At 38.0% G+C, this 22,349-nt stretch overlaps 1 protein-coding gene across 6 annotated transcripts in view; it reads left to right on the plus strand.

The window, feature by feature from the left end:
* The window catches only part of LOC137399442 (retinal-binding protein-like), a 42,719-nt gene that overhangs the window by 1,179 nt on the left and 19,191 nt on the right, over positions 1–22,349 (plus strand). The window contains exons 1-3 of one of the 6 annotated variants that reach the window (XM_068085558.1): positions 4,292–4,372; positions 8,311–8,390; positions 21,272–21,380. In XM_068085558.1, coding sequence (XP_067941659.1) covers positions 21,336–21,380 — 45 coding nt within the window. In that variant the 5' untranslated portion in view covers positions 4,292–4,372; positions 8,311–8,390; positions 21,272–21,335. Of the gene's footprint in view, positions 1–4,291; positions 4,373–8,310; positions 8,391–13,766; positions 13,911–19,306; positions 19,540–19,851; positions 19,934–21,271; positions 21,381–22,349 lie in introns of those variants that run through there. The other 5 variants (XM_068085559.1, XM_068085561.1, XM_068085556.1 and 2 more) reach the window with 5 other exon arrangements.

A 22,349-nucleotide genomic window follows, 5' to 3' on the forward strand; every position in this document is an offset into this window, starting at 1 on the left:
AAACTAGCGAAGTAATCAGCAAAAAACATCGGTCACCTTTTGTGAACATAGGAGCAAAGGCTAGCCCCATTCTAGACAGTCCTATATGTTACAGTATGTCACTAAGTTGAGATGTTTATATACCATGTAGAATAGGTTAAACTCAGAGGCCTGATATACAGCTCTTTCTCATTTCTTGTCCGTGCTAAAAACTTTCAATCAGCAGCCTGATCGCTCTCAACATTGAAGTAAAATGTATTGCCTGAAAAACAACTATAGAGTAGGAAACTACTATAGAGTAGGAAACTACTATAAAGTAGGAAACTACTATAGAGTAGGAAATTTCAGCTGCTTGATTTCAATGTGGCAAGATACACAATTAGTGTGGCCATAGATGTGTATATAGCAGGTCTACTGCGCATTTAAACACAAACACTAAACACAAACACCGTCACCCTACGAGCATGTAATCACCTACACAATCGCCCTATGAGCATGTAATCACCTACACAGTCGCTCTACAAGCATGTAATCACCTACACTGTCACCCTACAAGCATGTAATCACCTGCACAGTCACCCTACAAGCATGTAATCACCTACACAGTCACCCTACAAGCATGTAATCACCTACACCGTCACCCTACAAGCATGCAATCGCCTACACAGTCACCCTACAAGCATGTAATCACCTACACTGTCACCCTACAGGCATGTAATCTCCTACACCGTCACCCTACAAGCATGTAATCACCTACACCGTTACCCTACAAGCATGTAATCACCTACACTGTCACCCTACAAGCATGTAATCACCTACACAGTCACCCTACAAGCATGTAATCACCTACACAGTCACCTTACAAGCATGTAATCACCTACACAGTCACCCTACAAGCATGTAATCACCTACACAGTCACCCTACAAGCATGTAATCACCTACACAGTCACCCTACAAGCATGTAATCACCTACAGAGTCATCCTACAAGCATGTAATCATCTAAACTGTCACCATACAAATATGTATGTGTATGCAATATGATTGGCTGTAGAGCATTGATTCCTTCAGAATAGCTACTATCTATCCACGGCAGCATAGAAGTTATATCTTGGCAGCACCATACCTTTGACAGCGCACTCTAACAGAGTTCTCATCCAGGGTCTATTTTACTGTGTTGTTAAAAAGCTGTGCCTTGCATCACCTTTGTTAGTTTTTCATTTTATCTATCTAAGGCTTTTGTTATTTTACATTGTTTTACACCAGTTGAAAATCCTGTTTGCGGCGCCACTCTAACAGAAGTTCATTATTCGTAGACAATGGAGAAGATCACATTGCGCGATATGGCATTCCCATTCATTCCATGCCGAAGTAGAGCTCAGGCTGTCCTTTAAAAATAGTGATCTTATTGGCTGCTAGAAAGCGATTTTAACAGGCACACGTTTGAGGTCTTCCTGAATTGTAATGTATTCCTGATTAGATAGGTCATGAATAAATGTAGGTCATGAATAGATGTAGGTCATGAATAGATGAAGGTCATGAATAGATGTACTGCAGGTCATTAATAGTTATAGGTCATGAGTAGGTGTAGATCAGGAATAGTTGTAGGTCATGAAAAGATGTAGGTCATGAATAGATGTAGGTCATTAAAAGTTGTAGGTCATGAATAGACATAGGTCATGAATAGATGTAGGTCAGAAACATCTAGCTCAACCTTTGTATTTTCTGACCCAAAACTGGTCAAAAATTCTTATAAAACTTTAAAAGAGAAATTAGAAATTATCATCCCACTAACCCAAACCAAAGCTTGATAATACAATCATACCTTTTCTTGCTCAGCCTCTTTTAACAAACAAGCTGCATAGAATGGTATAACTATCAGACTCTCAGGTGATAAGCATATGTTTGAGATCTTGTCCTTAGTGGCCAATAATTATGGAAAGGGTAACTTAAAAGACAATCATTAAAGTACAAGGAACTAGAGCAAATCACACTGGAAAGACTTATTGAAATATAAGGCTTTACAGATCATATAAAATTTTATAGTTCAGAGTTGTAGTGAAATACAGAGAGTTATAGTTCAGAGATGTAGTGAAATACAGAGAGTTATAGTTCAGAGTTGTAGTGAAATACAGAGAGTTATAGTTCAGAGATGTAATGAAATACAGAGAGTTATAGTTCAGAGATGTAGTGAAATACAGAGAATTATAATTCAGAGATGTACTGAAATGCAGAGAGTTATAGTTCAGAGATGTAGTGAAATACAGAGAGTTATAGTTCAGAGATGTAGTGAAATACAGAGAATTATAGTTCAGAGATGTAGTGAAATGCAGAGAGTTATAGTACAGAGATGTAGTGAAATACAGAGAATTATAGTTCAGAAATGTAGTGAAATGCAGAGAGTTATAGTTCAGAGATGTAGTGAAATACAGAAAGTTATAGTTCAGAGATGTAGTGAAATACAGAGAGTCATGGTTCAGAGATGTAGTGAAATGCAGAGAGTCATAGTTGAGAGATGTAGTGAAATATGGAGAATTATAGTTCAGAGATGTAGTGAAATGCAGAGAGTCATAGTTCAGAGATGTAGTGAAATACAGAGAGTTATAGTTCAGAGATGTAGTGAAATACAGAAAGTTATAGTTCAGAGATGTAGTGAAATACAGAGAATTATAGTTCAGAGATGTAGTGAAATACAGAGAGTTATAGTTCAGAGATGTACAATGAATATACAAGTATATAAAGTATAATGAATATACAAGTATATAGAGTATAATGAATATACAAGTATATAGAGTATAATGAATATGCAAGTATATAGAGTATAATGAATATACAAGTGTATAGAGTATAATGAATATGCAAGTATATAGAGTATAATGAATATACAAGTGTATAGAGTATAATGAATATACAAGTATATAGAGTATAATGAATATACAAGTATATAGAGTGTAATGAATATACAAGTATATAGAGTATAATGAATATGCAAGTATATAGAGTATAATGAATATACAAGTATATAGAGTATAATGAATATACAAGTGTATAGAGTATAATGAATATACAAGTGTATAGAGTATAATGAATATACAAGTATATAGAGTATAATGAATATACAAGTATATAAAGTATAATAAATATACAAGTATATAGAGTATAATGAATATACAAGTATATAGAGTATAATGAATATACAAGTATGTACATACTCATCAAATATACAGAAGAGAATGAATATATTATAACTATACTACATGTATATGATTATATGCTACTATTCTATATACTATGCTATTTACTATATATACGACTACTGTACACAAATGTGTTTATTCCATCAGACTATATTCTCATCGTGATTGATGTTCAGGAGCCTTAGATAATTAACAAAGGGTTTTATTGCTGAGGGTTCTTAGTTGAGAGCAGAAAGATGATACAATATTGTTTGCTTGTTGACTTTCCATCATGCCATGCTGATGACTCTGTCATGGGAATCACCATTTTCTATTACATTTAAAGAAAGCTGTGCGTACACTGACCCTAGTAAGTTGAAATCTGAGGCCATTCATTGTACCCTAAAACCCAGCGTGTTTGATTTTAATCACTTGGCTTGTTAAAAATTGTATATGGACAATGGCGCGGCTCATAAAGCCATGAATTATGTTCTCCTAAGATTTGAACCTGATAAAGCCAGGCGGCTAGCGGCGGACTGTGTAAGGATTACTACGCACGTGCGTAAGAAAGCGTGTAAGGGGTCTGAAGGAAGCCTGGTAGGAGCTTTTAGAAACGGTGTGTCTGAAGGCACCGGGAGACATCGACCAACGGTTAGTCACTATTAGCACAGTTGCCAGTTTTCATGAGCTGTTGTAAGGCATTAGACTGCGCATTGCATTGTGGACATTGATTATATTGATACATGACTAGACATGAACCTTTGAAAAGCCTTTGGCATGATTGTGCATTATGTATTGCCTTCGGCAGCAGTTGATGCACGAGTCATTAGCACTGTCAGTATTTACATATCAAGCTTCCCTTTATCTGGAACTTTTCTGTGTCGAGGGTGTTAAACTAAATTAGCTGAATTGAAGTCGCCCGTGTTCACAGAGTAATCCAGTCAAATATTTGTCAAATTATTTCCTCATACATTGCCTCAAAATTAAAGTAGTTCCACATGAAAGTGAAAGTAAAGTCTGCTGCAGATAGGATGTGCTGTCAGAAGCAGCAGTTTCAAGCAACCTGTCGGCCATTAGTTCATCGATTGACTTTTTGGAGTTGTGCTTTCACACCATTAATATTATAGACGCAGAGAAAATTGCCAAAATTCTGACGCCAGCGCTGCCGGTCTGGCCTACTTTCGTTAGACCTACACACAATTTGTTTGTGTCAGTGGTGTAAGTATCTCCCTTCACCTTTTTTGCTATGACAAGCTGGCTGCTCAGAGCATCGCTGATCTTTATTGCATCTGAAATTTTAATTTTGTCTGCGTATTTCTTTCTTTTCTCTTTTGCCTTCTCTAGTTTGACTAAATTGGTAAATTCCTGCCCCTAAATACCTGCCCCTAAATACCTGCCCCTAAATACCTGCCCCTAAATACCTGCCCCTTAATACCTGCCCCTTAATACCTGCCCCTTAATACCTGCCCCTAAATACCTGTTGCTAGAGGCGGTACTCTAGGTGTCTATTGCGGGTATGTAGAAGGTGTCTATATGAGTCGTGTAGGTGTTTATTGTAAGGTGTGTATATGAGTCACGTAGGTGTGTATTGTAAGATGTCTTTACAAGTCACGTAGGTGTGTATCATAAGGTGTCTATATGAGTCACGTAGGTGTGTATTGTAAGGTATTTATACGAGTCACGTAGGTGTGTATATAGATGGTGTCTATACAAGTCACGTAGGTGTGTATATAGGCGTTTATATGAGTCACATAGGTGTGTATTGTAAGGTGTCTATACAAGTCACGTAGGTGTGTATATAGGCGTCTATATGAGTCACGTAGGTGTGTATTGTAAGGTGTATATATGAGTCATGTAGGTGTGTGTTGTAAAGTGTTTATATGAGTCATGTAGGTGTGTACGGTAAGGTGTCTATATGAGTCACGTAGGTGTGTATTGTAAGGTGTCTATACGAGTCACGTAGGTGTGTATTGTAAGGTGTCTATATGAGTTACGTAGGTGTGCGTTGTAAGGTGTCTATACGAGTCACGTAGGTGTGTATTGTAAGGTGTCCATACGAGTCACGTAGGTGTGTATTGTAAGGTGTCTATATGAGTCACGTAGGTGTGCATTGTAAGGTGTCTATATGAGTCACGTAGGTGTGCATTGTAAGGTGTCTATATGAGTCACGTAGGTGTGTATTGTAAGGTGTCTATACGAGTCACGTAGGTGTGTATTGTAAGGTGTCTATACGAGTCACGTAGGTGTGCATTGTAAGGTGTCTATACGAGTCACGTAGGTGTGTATTGTAAGGTGTCTATACGAGTCACGTAGGTGTCTACTGGAAACATGCAGGTGCTTTTAGTGATGTGATTAATCAGTTTAATTATTTTCTACCAGTCAGGTCACACAGGTGATCAAAACCAAGAGAAGGGAAACAACTCCTTATAAATTGGCAATTATCACCTTGCTACTAGAAATTATAAGTGTTTGTTGTAGATAGCCTATTCAAGTTGAGCTATAAACGTATATTTGTTTCTTAATAACATCTTCTGGGTGTTATAGCATGATGTAGTCTGACACCATATAAACCTACCTAGACCTGTGATGTAGTCTGACACCATATAAACCTACCTAGGCCTGTGATGTAGTCTGACACCATATAAACCTACCTAAACCTGTGTCGCCCAGGCTAGTGTGACACCATATAAACCTACCTAGACCTGTGTCACCCAGGCTATGAGAAAGATTCATAAGTTCCTCCTCGCTTGTAATAACATTATCTAATCCACATTTAACTAGTAAGATAAATGTACTAGTGAAAACTATTTAAGGCATAATGTGGCTAATCGACTATTGTTTGATATTGAGAAGTGCAAGTTCTTCACAGTGGACTTTCCTTTCTTCTATAATGTGCCGTCATGTTATCAGGTATTATTGCACCAACTGCTCACCCAAACATGTGACTTAACAATATAAGTCTACTAGAGGCTAGTGTCAAGTGCCATCTTGTTTATTTGCACTACAAACTTATGTAACAAAAGCAACACTCTTCATCTATATATATATATACTGTAGTTGAGAGATATCTCGTTAGACTCTTAATAGGAGAAAAGGAAAGAGGTGAGTGTGGAAAGTAGCATTTGAAGAATTACCTAGCTAAGAGATATTTTACAGTATTTGAATTGCATAGTTTACAGCTTAGAGTGGATCTGAAATTTTTTCTGGTGACTTTATTGTTTACAAACATTCAAAACAGGGCTTTGTCTGCCAATGGCGTATGAGCAAACTGTGAAAATACTAAAATAAGTGTGTATTCAGGGGTGGATCTAGGAAAAAAAGTGTGTGGTGCAAAATTTGTGTAATATATCTAGAGTGGGAGGAGATGCGCGGGGCGACCCCCTTACCTGGCCCCGCGCTAGCGGAACTTTTTGAAATTTAGGCATCTTAGAATGAAGGAGAGGTGTGTTTGAGCACAAAAAATTGTAATCATTTATTTGCAGCAAACAACAAGTTTAGAGGTAAAAATTTACATTAGATATGATTAATTAAATTGGTGTTTTATAATGTTCCTTAGACTATGTATATCAAGATTACATGTAAACAGAAAGTTAACAAACATTTGTGCAATAAAATAAAATCAAGACAAAATCAATCACAAAACCTCAACAGCCATGTGGTTTGGATGTGCAGAAATTAGCCATCATTTCTGCAAACTACCATAAAAAATGTTTCGTAATATTAGCTACATAACGATGCTATTATAAAACAAACATATTAGGGCATACCTTTTTGAATTGTTGTTTTGTCGTCGAAAAAAATGATCCAAAGTTTGTTCTTGACCTTACTTTTGAGACATTTTACTTTTAAAATTGCTTGTAGTACTTCTTTCGAAACAGTTATGGCTCAATTGGGGATGTTTATTGGGACCACTCTCATTTGATTATAAGCTAAACAAATTCAGGTCAATGTTATTAAAACTGGTTCGTTATAATGAGCTCTACTAGGCCGTTTTTGTTCATTTCCTCCCAAAGCAAGTTCTCAGTGAAATGAATTGTAATTTACTCAATTCTTGATGGATTTTAAATCTTTTTTTTTAATTTTTTGCCAAATTTATGCTGGTGCATTTGCACCATATGCACCACAGTAGATCCGCCCCTGATATTTAGCCTTTCTTTGACCTTTCTTTGACTTCACGTCTTCGTTTTATGTACCATTAATACATTTACTCACTCCTCCCTTCTCAAACTTCTGCTAGAACTTTTTGGGAAAAATAGATGCTGCCCTCTTGACTGCTGACTTACTAATACAGCGGTGAAGCCATTTGCTTCACCGCTGTATTAGTAAGTCACCTTTGCTCTCAATAGTTCAATGGTAGAGCAAAAATTCGAGGTGTTGTTCAACATTCAAAGTGTACAACTTTTGTCGTGGTAATTGCTTGTGTAGATGGAAGGTTGGGAAAAGAGGGAGGAATGCGAGAGCTTCAACTCGTAATAGGGTTATCAGTCCTGAATAAGGCACGACTGAAGTGCAGCGCTGAGATGAAAGGCCTGTGAGAATTGATTGCGGCTCACTACTAACACCCTTTTGTCTCAGTTCTTATGATGAAATATCCAAGTCAGACGAGCGTATCCATTATTCATGCATGTCAATTTTCATTCCCACACTGCCTTCTCCAATTTTCTGCTACAAGTAAAACGCTTTTTTTGTGCATAGTTGGAATCTTTGTTGGCAGCATCAATGATGGCAGCAACTGCAACATTCTATTAAAGACTTGATAGTTGCCACAGGTTTAAGACAAACCTACGCTGTGGCCTTTTCAGTTTGCCTGCTAATTAAAACTGACAACTAATAGTAACAAACCGTTGTGCAAGAAATCTTGTTTCGGCTCAAAGGCTTCACTACAGCTCAACGTAAACTCACTTATTGGCCGAGTTCTTGCGACAAACAAAGATAGCCGGAGTTCTTACCATTGCTAGCGGTAGTAAAGACATGTTCTTGGTTATAAGCACCTATTGCACTCTAATGATGCATTGTTGGGCCCATCCCAAGTAACCATGACAACTCTTGCTATATTTTCTGAGGCGATCAACATCTGTGAGATTAACATCTTGGCCTACTTGCCAGCCGGTAGGGTCAACACCGATCGCTCACTTTAGGTTCTCTCGTATATTTAGCAGACTAAGCTGGTGCAAGGAACCAGAGCTTCAAGTGGAGAAGTCCAGATTTTGACGGAAGAGTGCAAGAAACTGCAGGGGTAAGTGGATAGATAGTTTTTCATTTTATTGTAAGAGTCAGTCTATTGCCCAGCATCCAGTATTAGTAAATGAGATAAAACTAGCAGAAGCTGCAATGGATTAATTCAAAGAATTTTTCTTTATATTTCCCTTACTACGAGTTTGAACAAAAACTGGCTACAATTAGTAGTAGGAACTAAAGTTGTGGGAAGCTGAAAATCTTCAGCTGTAGAAGAGACATGGCTGGAAGGAGAGAAGTGCTGCAGGTGTGATGAAGAGAGAAGTTACCAATTTATTACGATTTTGAGAACACCTTTATAAGTGGAGAGCCAGCGAGTGACTGGCTTCACATAAACTACTATCCACAATTTTAACCCATTTTAGCTCAAATGTATCTTTTCTTGTTTAGAAGTTGATTTACCTCGCTTGGAAGCAGTAATTTTAGTGTTGTTAGAGTCGTCCTTTCTCGACCTTGATAGTTGCTTGATGAATTTATTTATAGCAGAAACAATCAATTCAATTGAAAGATGATAAACCGTTGCATATAATTCTAGTGCGGGACAACCATTATTACAGCTTAGAAGATTACTGTCCAAAAGTACTCTTTTCAGGGTACAGCTACGATTGGTTATACTTTTGTCTACGTAGCCACGATTAACTGGGCTTTCCATCTGATGGGAGCTAGAATTGGTTGAACTTTTATCTGATGGGAGCCACGATTGGTTGGCTGGACTTTTGTTCGATGGTACCATAGCTGGTTGGACTTTCATCTGATGGCAGCTTTGGCTGTCTTGACTCACCGCTAGCGATAGGAAAGAGTTTATTGGCAGCTTGTCTTGTCTTTAGAAGATAAACAAGATACCTTATCAGAGAAGACCACTAGTCAGATCTATAAAAGGCCTGCTATGTTGAAATGTTTATTTAAACTCGCAACTTGTGAAACGAGCACGAATTGAAAAGATAAGATTCTGGTACCTAATTTTCAATTAGCGGCCGAACTGGTTCTTTTCGCTGTTATGAGGGAGAGGGGAAGGGGGTCCGACCCGACTCTCTAGTAAGTTATATTTGTAGTGCCAAGTTTGCCTGCTAAGTGTTAATACGGGAGCTCAGCATCCTCATGGTGAGAGGTAGTCCCATCGGTGTATAAATTTGCAAATTAACAGTTGAACTGAAGTCTAAAGATGTCAGTGAAGACAATGAAGATGTATTAGTTGAACAGTAAAGAATTTCTTGTCTTGCGAAAGGAATTAAGCTGCACTTCATAACCCCTATTATTCTAGGATAATAAAAATACCGGTAATGAGATTATAGACTTTAGCACAATTATATTCATAACGTATTTAAAAAAGATTAGACAATAAAATACACTCATTATTTGCGCAACTATAAAGCTAGGAAAAATGTTTCAACTTAATTAAGTGAACTTTTTAAAATTATTTTGTTGGTTAGGCAGCATGTGCTTACACTAAAGACATCTTACAGCTTTTTAAATCTGATCTTATCACAGGAATATTTCTACATTTACCAAATATTAGCACATTACCTAACTTTCAGCAATCGGCAAATGAGGGTGCACAGTGAACAAACTGGAGTGGGTTAAGCGCGTTGCTAAAGAATTGAAGTCTACCATGCGTGCTGTGATCACTGCCAACTATGCCATATCAATATGACAATGTTCCAAATAGTTTTGAAACCAACTTTTAGAATTAATAAGATTTTGATAAACAAGCTGTAACATTAAGCTAACAACCAAAATACATGTATGATGATGTTTGAATTTGGTTGCCGTAAAATATTAAACATAGCAGAATTTTTCGTTTATTTTGCCGAATGTTTAAGCTAAGACAATAGCTATAGAAAAACTGAACAGTCGACATCTTCAATTCCCCAATAGGGGAATAAAAGGTCAAAGGAAGGCAATTCCAATTGTAATTTAGGCTCAATGTAAAGCAGTGACATAGTAAAATTCTTAATCAATGCTTGTTTTAAATTGAAAGAACTTACAGCTTATAGCAATTACGTTTTCATTTGTTAATATTGATAAAGCACTAAAAACATCAGTCGCTGCCCATGCTGACCAGTCGCTGCCCATGCTGACTAGTCGCTGCCCATGCTGACCAGTCGCTGCCCATGCTGACCAGTCGCTGCCCATGCTGACCAGTCGCTGCCCATGCTGACCAGTCGCTGCCCATGCTGACTAGTCGCTGCCCATGCTGACTAGTCGCTGCCCATGCTGACCAGTGGCTGCCCATGCTGACCAGTCGCTGCCCATGCTGACCAGTCGCTGCCCATGCTGACTAGCTGTAGCAGATCTGAATAAAACTTCTCCCAAAGATGTCTTAGAAAATTCTAACAAATTTAAGAGATTTTCAGGTGCTCAAAAATATAATAAACAATGAATAATGAAGTCATCAAGTATAAATGATTTCGACAGCGAGCTGTCGGTGTTGTGAGAAATAAAACTGACTCGTTGAGTATTTGAAGGCAGAGAATGAGCGGAGATACTCAAAGTGTGTACCAGTTGTTTATATGTACGAATTACTAGTGAGCCACATGATACGGGCGTGTTTATGGCTCGTCTAGTAATAGCATCAACTTGTGTGGCTGTTTGTTTTTAGCTGCTGCCAATATCTGACTCAACGCTAGCTTACCACTTCCTGTCACCTTTCTGGTACGCTCTGTATCAGTACCTTTAAGCTTCGGTAGGGTTGAACAACTCATTTGAAGGTTTCTATCTGCAACATCTCCTAAACTTCTAACAATAACATTCTTGAGGTGAAAACACGCTGATTTAGTTAGTTATAAGGCTATCGACTTAGATAAAGCTAAACCCTTAACCTGTGGTCCTAAATGTGTGATGTTCATGCGCATCGCAGAAAAACCAACAGCAAAAATATCATAATGACAGATACTATCAGGTTTTCTAGCCTTATTAAGCTAGCTATTGTAACATGATAAATATATATTAAAATTAAATGGAGGAGATGATTAAGCAAATTTGTCAAGTTTGCCTCTATGAATATGGAAGTGACTGTCAAGTTGGTGCTTCAGGGTTTCTAGTATGTGGCTGTTACAGAGATTTCGAGCTGAACTTTTTGTAGAATCTTTTTGAAAAGAAATAATAAGAAATTTAGTGAAGTGCGACACTAACTAATGTAATTCAGCATTCCATAGCTAGTTGAATAATAAATATAGTCCTAGCCATACATGAGTGATTATAAGAATGCTGCGACTGCCTGGACTATTAGTCACTGTAATACATCAGTTGAAATCATTGGGCTTAAAATAAATTTTTGATGTGGTTAAAATAAATAATTTAAATACATTATTTGAATATATATTTTAATATTTACTTATGTGTTTTTTGAGACAGCAACCAACATGTAGGTTTCTCTGTTCATGGCAAAAGGTAACAATGTTTTTTGTCCAAAATTTGAAAGCTGTAAAGATGACGGAACCCGGTCCTCTCTAAATGACTGCATCGGCATCTGAATTCTCAACTTTCTGCCCAGCCCTGCTGCTCTTAAAAAGCACTTTTTAATTTAGTTGGCAGCGTTTAAGATCCGTAATTCCGTATACAAATATCTTATCTTTGATACTCAGTTGAATGCTTTGATCGACCCGTCAGCAAATGATCAGACGAAATGAGCCGTTCTGTCAAAGGTTGCACCGAATGCTCTGCCATCCTCTCAGTTTTGACGTAAACTAATCTGGAGATAAAGGGTTGAGCCATACCATTGCTTCTCTTCGTCTGCTGGGAAACTCGATATGCCCCTCTCATTATTCTCGTTACTCCCGTTTCTACAAAAACCTGAGCCTTGTCAATTTTTTGAAGCTAAGAATTAGGTCTTCTTAAAAACTTGCTTGAATTATCCCTTCTTTATTAATATCCAATACATATACCTCTATAGTTATTTCCGTTAACTGAAAGTTACGATGGCTTAAAAACCATACTTCATCTTGGTGAGAAATTTGTGTTCATGAGTGATTTTGTAAGTGAATCTTTATTAAATAACTGGTAACAACGATGCTGGTACATCTATGTTTAAATGAATAGTGTTAACATATATTCTGAGCTAAAATGGGTGGCAGCGCTTAATAACCGAAAACTTCAGTTGCTGACCAGGATTTGTTATCAATTTTTGGTGACAGTAAATGCCATAGTAAATGCAACAGTAAATGCAACAGTAGCACTACAGTAAACGCTACAGTAAATGCTACAGTGAATGCTACAATAAGTGCTACAGTAAATGCTACAGTAAATGCTACAGTAAATGCTACAGTAAACGCTACAGTAAACGCTACAGTAAACGCTACAGTAAACGCTACAGTAAACGCCATAGTAAATGCCATAGTAAATGCTACAGTAAACGCTACAGTAAACGCTACAGTAAACGCTACAGTAAACGCTACAGTAAATGCTACAGTAAATGCTACAGCAAACGCTACAGTGAACGCTACTGTGAACGCTACTGTGAACGCTACAGTGAATGCTACAGTGAACGCTACAGTAAACGCTACAGTAAACGCTACAGTAAATGCTACAGTAAACGCTACAGTAAACGCCATAGTAAATGCTACAGTAAATGCCATAGTAAATGCTACAGTTAACACTACTGGATTCAGGCATGCGTTTTGGCAGTATGCTGAAACCAACTGTTCATTTACGAAAGCTAAACATTAACTAGACTTGCAGGTTGACACCTATCTCAAGTCATGCGATAAACAAAAACCTATACATGAATATCTCAAAGGAATGAATCACCCTCTGGCAATCATTGAAATGGAGTAGTTTACACAGCTGTGTGCAGCGTGCTAAATGCAGCTCTCCTTACCATAAACAAATGCTAGAAACATGTTAGAGTTGGTCTCTGCTAAATGTAGATTCTAATTGCTGACTACTTATAGATAATTGCAAGTAGTGTGTATATCTATCAGGTGTGTAAAGCTTTAGCGGTTTTCTATAACATTGTATCAAAAAAGACAAGCCTTTTTCTTCGAAGTTATCATCTCACAAGCCAGATGGTCATTTTAGGGTCTGGTAGTCTTTGCTGAAACTAACATAACCAATGGCAAGGCTGCAGTCTTCAGTTTATAAATATGCTGCCATAGAAACTGTGTATATCTGAGTTGTTTCCCCCTGAAGTATGCCTAAACAAACTGGCTAACAGTAGGAATAGCTTATGCAATGAGGGTAACGGAATGTTGTAAATGGGTGGCGCTCGGGTGCCTGTATTGTCTGTCTCATCGACTGCTTGTCATGTAGGCTTATGTATATTTAGATAAAAGCAAACAGCTTCTGTGGCCATACGGCCATACGCTAGTAAAATAAAGCTGTGTTTGCTCTGGGCTCACTGAGTCGCTAACCAAATTGACTCAGTCTTGCTCGCTCTACTCCTCTTGTGTACATTGACTCACACGAACGTGTCTAATTTATCTGCCCGCTCAGTGAATGCAGAGAGAAAAAAGACAGCACGGAGGAAGGGTGTCATTCTTGTCTTACCCTTAATTGATTGACTTTGCTCAACGAGTCGTCGGAGGTGAGGATAGCTATCATGTTTTAGGTTATCAAAATCATGAAATTCCTGCAGTAATTGGCTTATCCATCGAATAGAACTCTACATTGGCACTCTTCAACAGTACTGGCTGTCCATACTTTTCTAAGGGTCAGTTTGTTAGCGCTGCCAAGAACTTTCAGATGTTTCGATTTTATTAGAAGTCTTTTCTTGCTCTCTACATATGTATGTATATCTTTGTATCGGCATTGGTAATCGCCAACAAAATGATGTTTTTCATTACATGTCAAAATAAGGGATAAAATAAATGAAAGACAGAAATCAGGAATTATGGAGTCTGTTGAACAAATGTGTTTTAAAAGTTGGTATCAAACCGTCATCAGACTTCACAGACTGCTGTGTAGCTATTGATGGTTGTATTTGTTATAACTGGAAGGCAAAAGCCTAGCACGCTGTGTCGGCTGTGACTAGCAGACCGAACCAGGGTAAGAACTACTGACATCTTATTTGAATCTCTCTTTATCACCTTCTTCTTTAGCTCTCTCTTATCACCTTCTTCTTTAGCAAGACCTCTTGCTGTCTGCTCTCAGTATTCCTCTATGTAGACCAATTTTATGTCATGAAACCCTAGCCACTCACATTTCTTACACTGGTTTTTAAGCAGATTCTGTGCTTCTTTGGAATGCTTGCCATTTCTGAGTTAGATGTTGCTTGTTTCAATGTTCAATTTTGCTGGAAGCAGTTTTTATCCAGCTATGACAACCAGATATTTTCAACGCGATCCTGACTTTCTTATTCTTGGTAATTTGCAAGTAGGATGGAGACCTGTGATTGGAAGACAGACAACTTCTTTTAGTTGGGAGTTGCTTTCGTATGCAGTAATTATTAATACTCATCATGAACATCAACAGGCAGCAGCACGGATTAATTATTGCCATGGCTGTCAACCTGCTACATAAAATATGATTGACAATATATCTTTCTATATTCAAAGTCGCCGAACACTAACGATGGTAATAAAAGATTAAACCAGAAAACAGCCTTTTATGTTTTTCAAATTGTTGGTGGTTAAACCTAAAAGAAAACTGAAAATTCAATTTTATTCTTTGCCACTGTTTTTTAAGGGCCCACGTGTTGTCTGCACTGGTATTTTTAAATGTCAGCTAAGGTTACAACGATGGTCGCTGCCCAATTTTACTTTGATATAAACTACCAAACTACTACAATAGCATAAAGCCTAAATTTAGCTCTATTAAAATCAACTTAAATCTACAAGAACATAATGCCTGCTATGGTACTGTCCTGGTCTATGGTACGGTGCCTGCTATGGTATGTCAGTTAATATGCATGCAGCAGGTAGGTTTTGCGCTTTATTTCATCCTTCAGTATTTCTGTTACAAACTCCCACAGCCCAAGACAATCTTCTTTACTATAATGAGAGCTAGAGATGCCCCGATTCTAACTTCTCCAGCCGATTCAGATACCGATCCGATATACCGATTCTTATTGAAAAATAATCCGATTCAGATACCGATTCAGATCTTTTGTGTTGCATAGATAATTGTTAATTTTATTCTACAAATATAATGCAAAAAAATATAAATATTGATGTATTTATTTGTTTGTATTTATGGAAAAAAGATATACATGTTTATATATTCACATACTGACATACCGTGCATCTAGTAACAAAACAGTCCATGTTTCTTGTAATCTGCTATTAATAAGGGTAATTACTGTTAGTGGTACAGCTTTTTCTGTAATAATGAAGTCTGTACTGCTGACCGAACTGATGCACCTGTCCAAGTTTAGAGCAAATAAATGTTTCTCTATATAAATTACCGTTAGTGATTCAATTATCTCAGTGAAACGTCCTTATCTTCCATCACTAGCGATGTAGCCAGTTGTACTGAAGAAGTATTCACTTGCCACAGATGATGGAGAACAGGCTAAATACTGATAAGCCACTGAGGTTATTTTATGCGATGCAAACGATACATTATATAATCAGAATCAAGAGAGATAGATAACTTTATGCATCGACTGCTCAAATTACTTTCGTAATGCTAGTACATTGAAATATTACACCGCATTAATCGTATTGCTGTAATTGGGAAATACCGCACTTGGTGATTACGTCCCGACTAAAGCCAAAAGATTCTTCAGCTGTGTTGAGGTTTATCAAGCTATAGACATAAAATAGATTGTGTGACAGGCTTGGAATTCATTAGGTAAAAGTAAGGAACTTGCAGCTGATGATTTTTTATTAGTGTAGCAGGCTAAAATACAATTTTCTGCTAAACAGTTGATCTGCAAAAAGTATCTGAAGTTTCCGATTTTTTAAAAAAAGACCGGCCGATGCCAATTCAGATACTTAACACCCATATCGGCACTGATACCGGTTCCGATATTGAAATCGGGGCAACTCTAATGAGAGCCATGCCTGTCCGTCTGTCTGTTCGTCTATCCATTTGTCTGTTCGAAGCCATGCCATGGAAAGGTTACAAAAAAGATGCACCGTACGGGAATCAAACTCAGATATTCGGTTTAAAAGCCGGGCACACTGACAACTTCACCCCTCAATCATCTCATTCTAATACATATGAACCTATATAGAAATTAACTTATTGCTGTTCAAAAGTACATAAAAATATTTTCAAATATTTTATTGAAAAGTAGAAGCTTCTGTGGCTAACAATGTTGAAGATATCGATGTTGAAGATATCAATGTTGAAGATATCGGTGTTGAAGATATCGATGTGGAAGATATCGATGTGGAAGATATCGATGTGGAAGATATCGATGTTGAAGATATCAATGTTGAAGATATCGGTGTTGAAGATATCGATGTGGAAGATAACGATGTTGAAGATATCAATGTTGAAGATATCAATGTTGAAGATATCAATGTTGAAGGTTTCAATGTTGAAGGTTTCAATGTTGAAGGTTTCAATGTTGAAGGTTTCAATGTTGAAGATATCAATATGGTGCTCTTCCAGGAGCCTGCGTAGTCAGCCTTCGCACTGAGCACTCTCTTTTTCCAGCATTTGAAGAAGCGGGTAGCAGTCCTGGAACCCACCAGTACAAGGCTGTCCCTAGACTGACATGTGACCAGTATGAGTATAATTAGTGTGCCCGCCTCAATTTGTAAGCCGAGAGAGCCATTTAAGGATTGGAGGCCATCCTTAAGGATGGCTGATGGCAGCCATGCCTTTTCTGAGACTCGAATACCGAGTTATTGTTTGCAAGGCAAGCGCTTTAGACCACAAGGTTAAGCACCCCTGCAACAGCTCCCCATTGCCTCCAAAAATCCTACTTGGAACTTTATAGCAACAGGAAGTAAGAGTTTGGTAAAAAGTGATTACCAGTACTTACTTTTTATTCCGTTGTCAAGTTAACCAACTGAGAAAGTTAAACTATTTTTTGTAGCCATGGCTTCTCAATTATACGATATTTACCAAAATCTCCTTCGGGTGAAGTTCAGTTTTTGGTTTAGGGATTACATCATAGACAAGTGAAGCAGTTAATGTTTGACAATCTTTCATCGATATATTAATATGTTATAGTGTAATATTATGTATATTATAATATATTATATTATAACTTACTAGTGTAATACACTATTAGTAAAAAATTATAATATAGTATTAATATACCATAAAATATAGTACAATATGTTTGCTTTTCTCAGCTCACTAAAGAGATATGCCTACAGGAGGTAACTTAATGCTGTGTTCACCTTGCTAACAGCGGACCTCAGATCAAACTGGTGGGACCATAGAAGAGGAACTGAGTGCTGTTTGATAGTTAGCACCTAGATGAGGCTCCAATTATAAAACAACTCTCTCAAATCAGCAGCTTACCCTCGCTTTGTCATCCCCAGCAGGGTTTCCATCCTAAACCTTTGCATCTTCTCTAGGCCTTCACACCTCTTTCAGTAATGATAGCCATTACTAATATGGTTCATTGAGTCAGCCATCAAGTGCTCTAAATTGCACTACAGTAGACGGACGCTCCTATAACATATACCTACTATAATGTATACCTCCTATAACGTATACCTCCTATAACATATACCTCCTATAACGTATACCTACTATAACGTATACCTCCTATAACATATACCTCCTATAACGTATACCTACTATAACGTATACCTCCTATAACATATACCTCCTATAACATATACCTCCTATAACATATACCTCCTATAACGTATACCTCCTATAACATATACCTCCTATAACGTATACCTCCTATAACGTATATCTACTATAACATTATATCTATTATATACAATTTTTGTGACATTCTAGACATTTGTCGTAATAGATCGTTAAATGTGTCGACAAAAAGGCGAATAGGTAGCTGCACAATTGTTCATAAATACAAAAGCGATTGATTGGTGCAGGTGTTCCAGCATCGGTTTACCAGTCTTAATGTCACGAGTTTGAGTATCGTTGAAAATTATCTTAATCCTAACCTTGACCCCTGGATAGAGATAGACGATGAACAGATAGAAATGCTTTTTATAGTAAAAATATTTTGTCATTTTGCTTTATTGTAGGCGTACAAAATATTTGTTATTAGCATTACTTTGCGGAATAGACTTTGCTGTTTAGAAAAATAAGCAAATCCTTGTAAATGAACGTCAAAAATGTGCAGTCCCTATCAACTTGTTGTAAATCTATTGCAATCATGGTCTATAAAACCAGTGAGACTGATCATAAAAAGGAGAAAAGTTATTGATGCAAACCAATAATTCTGCAATTACCGATAACCCACAAATTAAAAGAATTAGGTAAAGTTTTTCCTTTTTGTATGGCCAAAAGGGTGAGTTTGAAAAGATCTTGGAACGAATTAGGCGATTTACATGTATTTTACTGTTTTTATAACATAAATTCCTCATAACGTAAATGTTCCTGGAATGAATTATTTACGTTATAGGAGCATTTCCTGTACTTTTAGAAAATACCAAATTGTAAAGGGCACCGCTTGCTGAAATGGCTGGCCAACAAGTGCTTTTAATAGACTAAAAAATCTTCTTTAGAACTCGGACTAATCGATGTAAGGTTGGGATGTTCATCTCTCAAATCAAGTGGCTAGTCTGAAAGTATTCTGTGTTGGACCGGTGCTATTGTAGCCTTGCTGAAGTTATAAACAGCGAACTATTCTGAAAGAATAATTATAGGCAACAATAAGAGGTTGGCTTGACCTCTGCAAATCAGGGTAGTTCCAGTGCCTCCAATTTTTCAGTGGCTTTGCATACATTCTGTATGGAAAGGGCAACTCCTGCAGAGACTATACTGAAGAGTTGCGTTGTCTTGGTTACTAGTACACTAGAGTTGATCAGTGCCGTGATTGGCCATGGGTTGCGTTAGTAAACAATGATAAGTGGTGGTGTAGGAGTTGCAGCGGTGGAGTGCGGAGGATACGTCTGCTTGCTAAGGGGGGAAGGCAATGAACAGGGTTAAGCTGTCATTGGCTGTCCTCGGTATTTACCTGGAGCTTTAAGGTGCTTGCAGTTTGGGCATAAACAATAACCCTTAACAGAGAGGCACGCTGCAACTTTGAATGACTCGCGGGGAAAAAGATAACCTAAAAGGGAAAGTTTCGTCTGGATCCACATTTTGAAGATTTTTAAAATGAACAGGTAAACCTTGTGATAGTTTTTTAAAATGATCAGGTCAACCTTGCGACAATTTTCTAAAACATCATGCCACAATTTTTTATAGGTTTGATGTTTGTGGAGTGTTTGTTTGCAGCTATTTGAATCAGCAAAGTGTTTTTAAGTTGGAATGTTCACTCGAAGTGTGTAGCACCTTGCCCTCAGCCTACTAATAGTATAACGATGATAAAACCACATCACAGCGGGTTACTCTACGCCTCCTCCTCTAAACTAACAGTGGATTTGATGAAGTGGCCATTGTAGGAGTAATTCAGTTATTCTCAAGGCCTGTGAGGCAACGCTAGCAGCTTACCTAGTACACGGGAGTAGAAAGACTGATCGTCGGTATGACTGGTCAATCTATGACAGCTCTAAACAGGTGATTGCTCTATATTTTTTTCTGGTTGGTGGCAAGCAGGAATCCGCAACAACTAAAGAAGTAATGGTTTCATATAATGTGAAGGGTGAGAGATTTACTGGTACATACAGGTAGGCTGTAAAAGAAATACATATGATCACAAGCTGCAGCGGAGTGTGTTATGCTATTTGCTCTACAGGACTATGAATTGCTTTATTTTACTGCTCTGTTTGCTGTGGTCTGACTTCTATTTCTGTCTCCGCTATGAGCATTATCGGGTAGACAAGAGTATCAGCAGACATTGTGAATGTGATGACATCTGCATCCAGGTTCAGCCACAGCAGAATCCATGCAGCCGGGTATATTGGCAGTTCAGGCTGCTCTCTAGTAGGCCCTGTTGCGGCGAATAAATTATATAGCATGTTAATTGAACTGTCACAAGAGATGAAGTGGCATTTTTAATATAACGCGCCTTTTTAGGCCAGAATTTAGAATGCAGACCTTTGGAATGTATAGTGATATGCAGGGCCCACTCTCACAATATAAACATCGACATAGCGGAGCTCTCGTGGTTTTTTTTGTAAATATTTGCGGTTGAGTACGTGGCTAGTTAAATAAATAGATGTTTATAGGCATTGAAGAAAATGCTGACGGGCGATAAGAGGAAAAGTGACAGGATAGACTGATTGGCAGGTGGTTTTAGACGCCGCCCAAGCTGACAACCATGTTGCCTTAAGCATGGTCCAAGCAGGAAACATACATTAATACCAGTGTACAACATGCATGGTTTTGCATCTTGTATGTAGTTTTTACCAAAAAAATGAGGGAAGTTTCTTTTTGTTGAATTTCAGAAAATCTGTAGAAAAAATTATTTACTACAATAATAAAATTAAAGCTTGCTGTCTTGCGAGCAGATGTTTGATAGTAAACAGGTTCCTGTCTTTTGCTTCTCGTTTGGCTGCCATTTGGTCAGAAAGTGAGAAAGTTGCCTCGAGGTGTGTGAGACATTTGCCTGCTCGTGTACATATGCATCACAGTGAGCTCTTTCCTTCCCAAAGCTCGGAGCCTATTGACAAGGATTGATTTTCCAACTCGCAAGAGTTGAGTAGAAGATATTTCTGGTCCAGATATAAGTTGTGTAGGTAGGCCCATGCTGTTACACAGTGCAGCAGGTGTAAGAATGTCTGCTGCCAGGCGCTGCCTTTTACTGAGCTGACCAGTTTTTACACTCCTGTTGTGTATTCACGTGATCTGTCAAGCAATTATTCAGCACCTTAAAAGTAAATTTCTTGGGCCTTTACGAATATACATGTAAATTTGTAGAGTTGACGGCTAAAACTGTTTTATCTCTTATTGCAGAGGATCGAATCGATTGCGCTATTCTAAATCCCGACAGCAGAAGGCTCGGGAGAGCTGTTTTAACATGGAGTACGAGTTGACCATTCGGCAGCAGGAAACTCTAGACAAGGTGAGTCTGCAAAATTGAGTTCAGAGTTTTACTAGAATTTAATGCCTGTAAAGCTCAAGAAAATAACAGTCTTTAGTGTTTTGCTTAGTAGCTTGTCGGGTGGCAGTGGATCGTAAATGGCAATTTGTGTACTGCCACCTGTGCTCTCTTCTGCATGCCGATTCCTTATAACATGCGTTTTATTCTTTTTGGATATCTGCCAGCCTGAACTTTACCAAAAAGGTTTATGAGCTGAGAGCACTGCTGCACACCCCATTAGAATAGAAAGTCACGTTGGCTCCAGTCAAGTGCATGCTGCCCGGTGCCTTGCAAAACATAACGCTAGATTAATAGCCAGTGTTATGCTTGTTAGCAGTTATTCATCTCTGTACATGCGCGTTACCGACTATCTGATAGAAGGGAGTTGTCCCTAGTTATGCGGGACAATTACTTGAGTTTGCTCTCTGGCCACTGCTCCCCATCAAGCTCAGCTCTGAGGATAAATGTAACTGAGCAGCTGTCAGCCCTGACTGGGAGCTGCCTGCCTCGAATAGATGAAGGTTCTAGAAAGCACCATGACTTGGGAAATTATTAATTATGCAAGCAATTTGAAGTTGAGACTAAATAAATGGGAACTCGGAAGGACTCCCCTTTCTCTCTCTCGTCTCCTGCACTGAAATATACGTAACGTAACGAGAGAGCATATAATAACTTCCTGTCTCTCTTATAGTTATTTATGTGAATAAGCACTGAATACACAACATTTCTGGCAAAGGACAGCACCTCCCTGTTTGCTGCTTCCTTGAATAACAAACAGTTGCAGTTGGCTGTACAGGCTGTACAGTAGATGCTCCTATAACAAACAGTTGCAGTTGGCTGTACAGGCTGTACAGGCTATACACATCTGTATAGCCTGTGTTCTATTCTATATTCTATATCTACTGTACAGGCTGTACAGTAGACGCTTCTATAACTTATTATTCCTATAAA

This window comes from Watersipora subatra, chromosome 7 (genome assembly GCF_963576615.1).
Source record: "Watersipora subatra chromosome 7, tzWatSuba1.1, whole genome shotgun sequence".
Classification (NCBI taxonomy): domain Eukaryota; kingdom Metazoa; phylum Bryozoa; class Gymnolaemata; order Cheilostomatida; family Watersiporidae; genus Watersipora; species Watersipora subatra.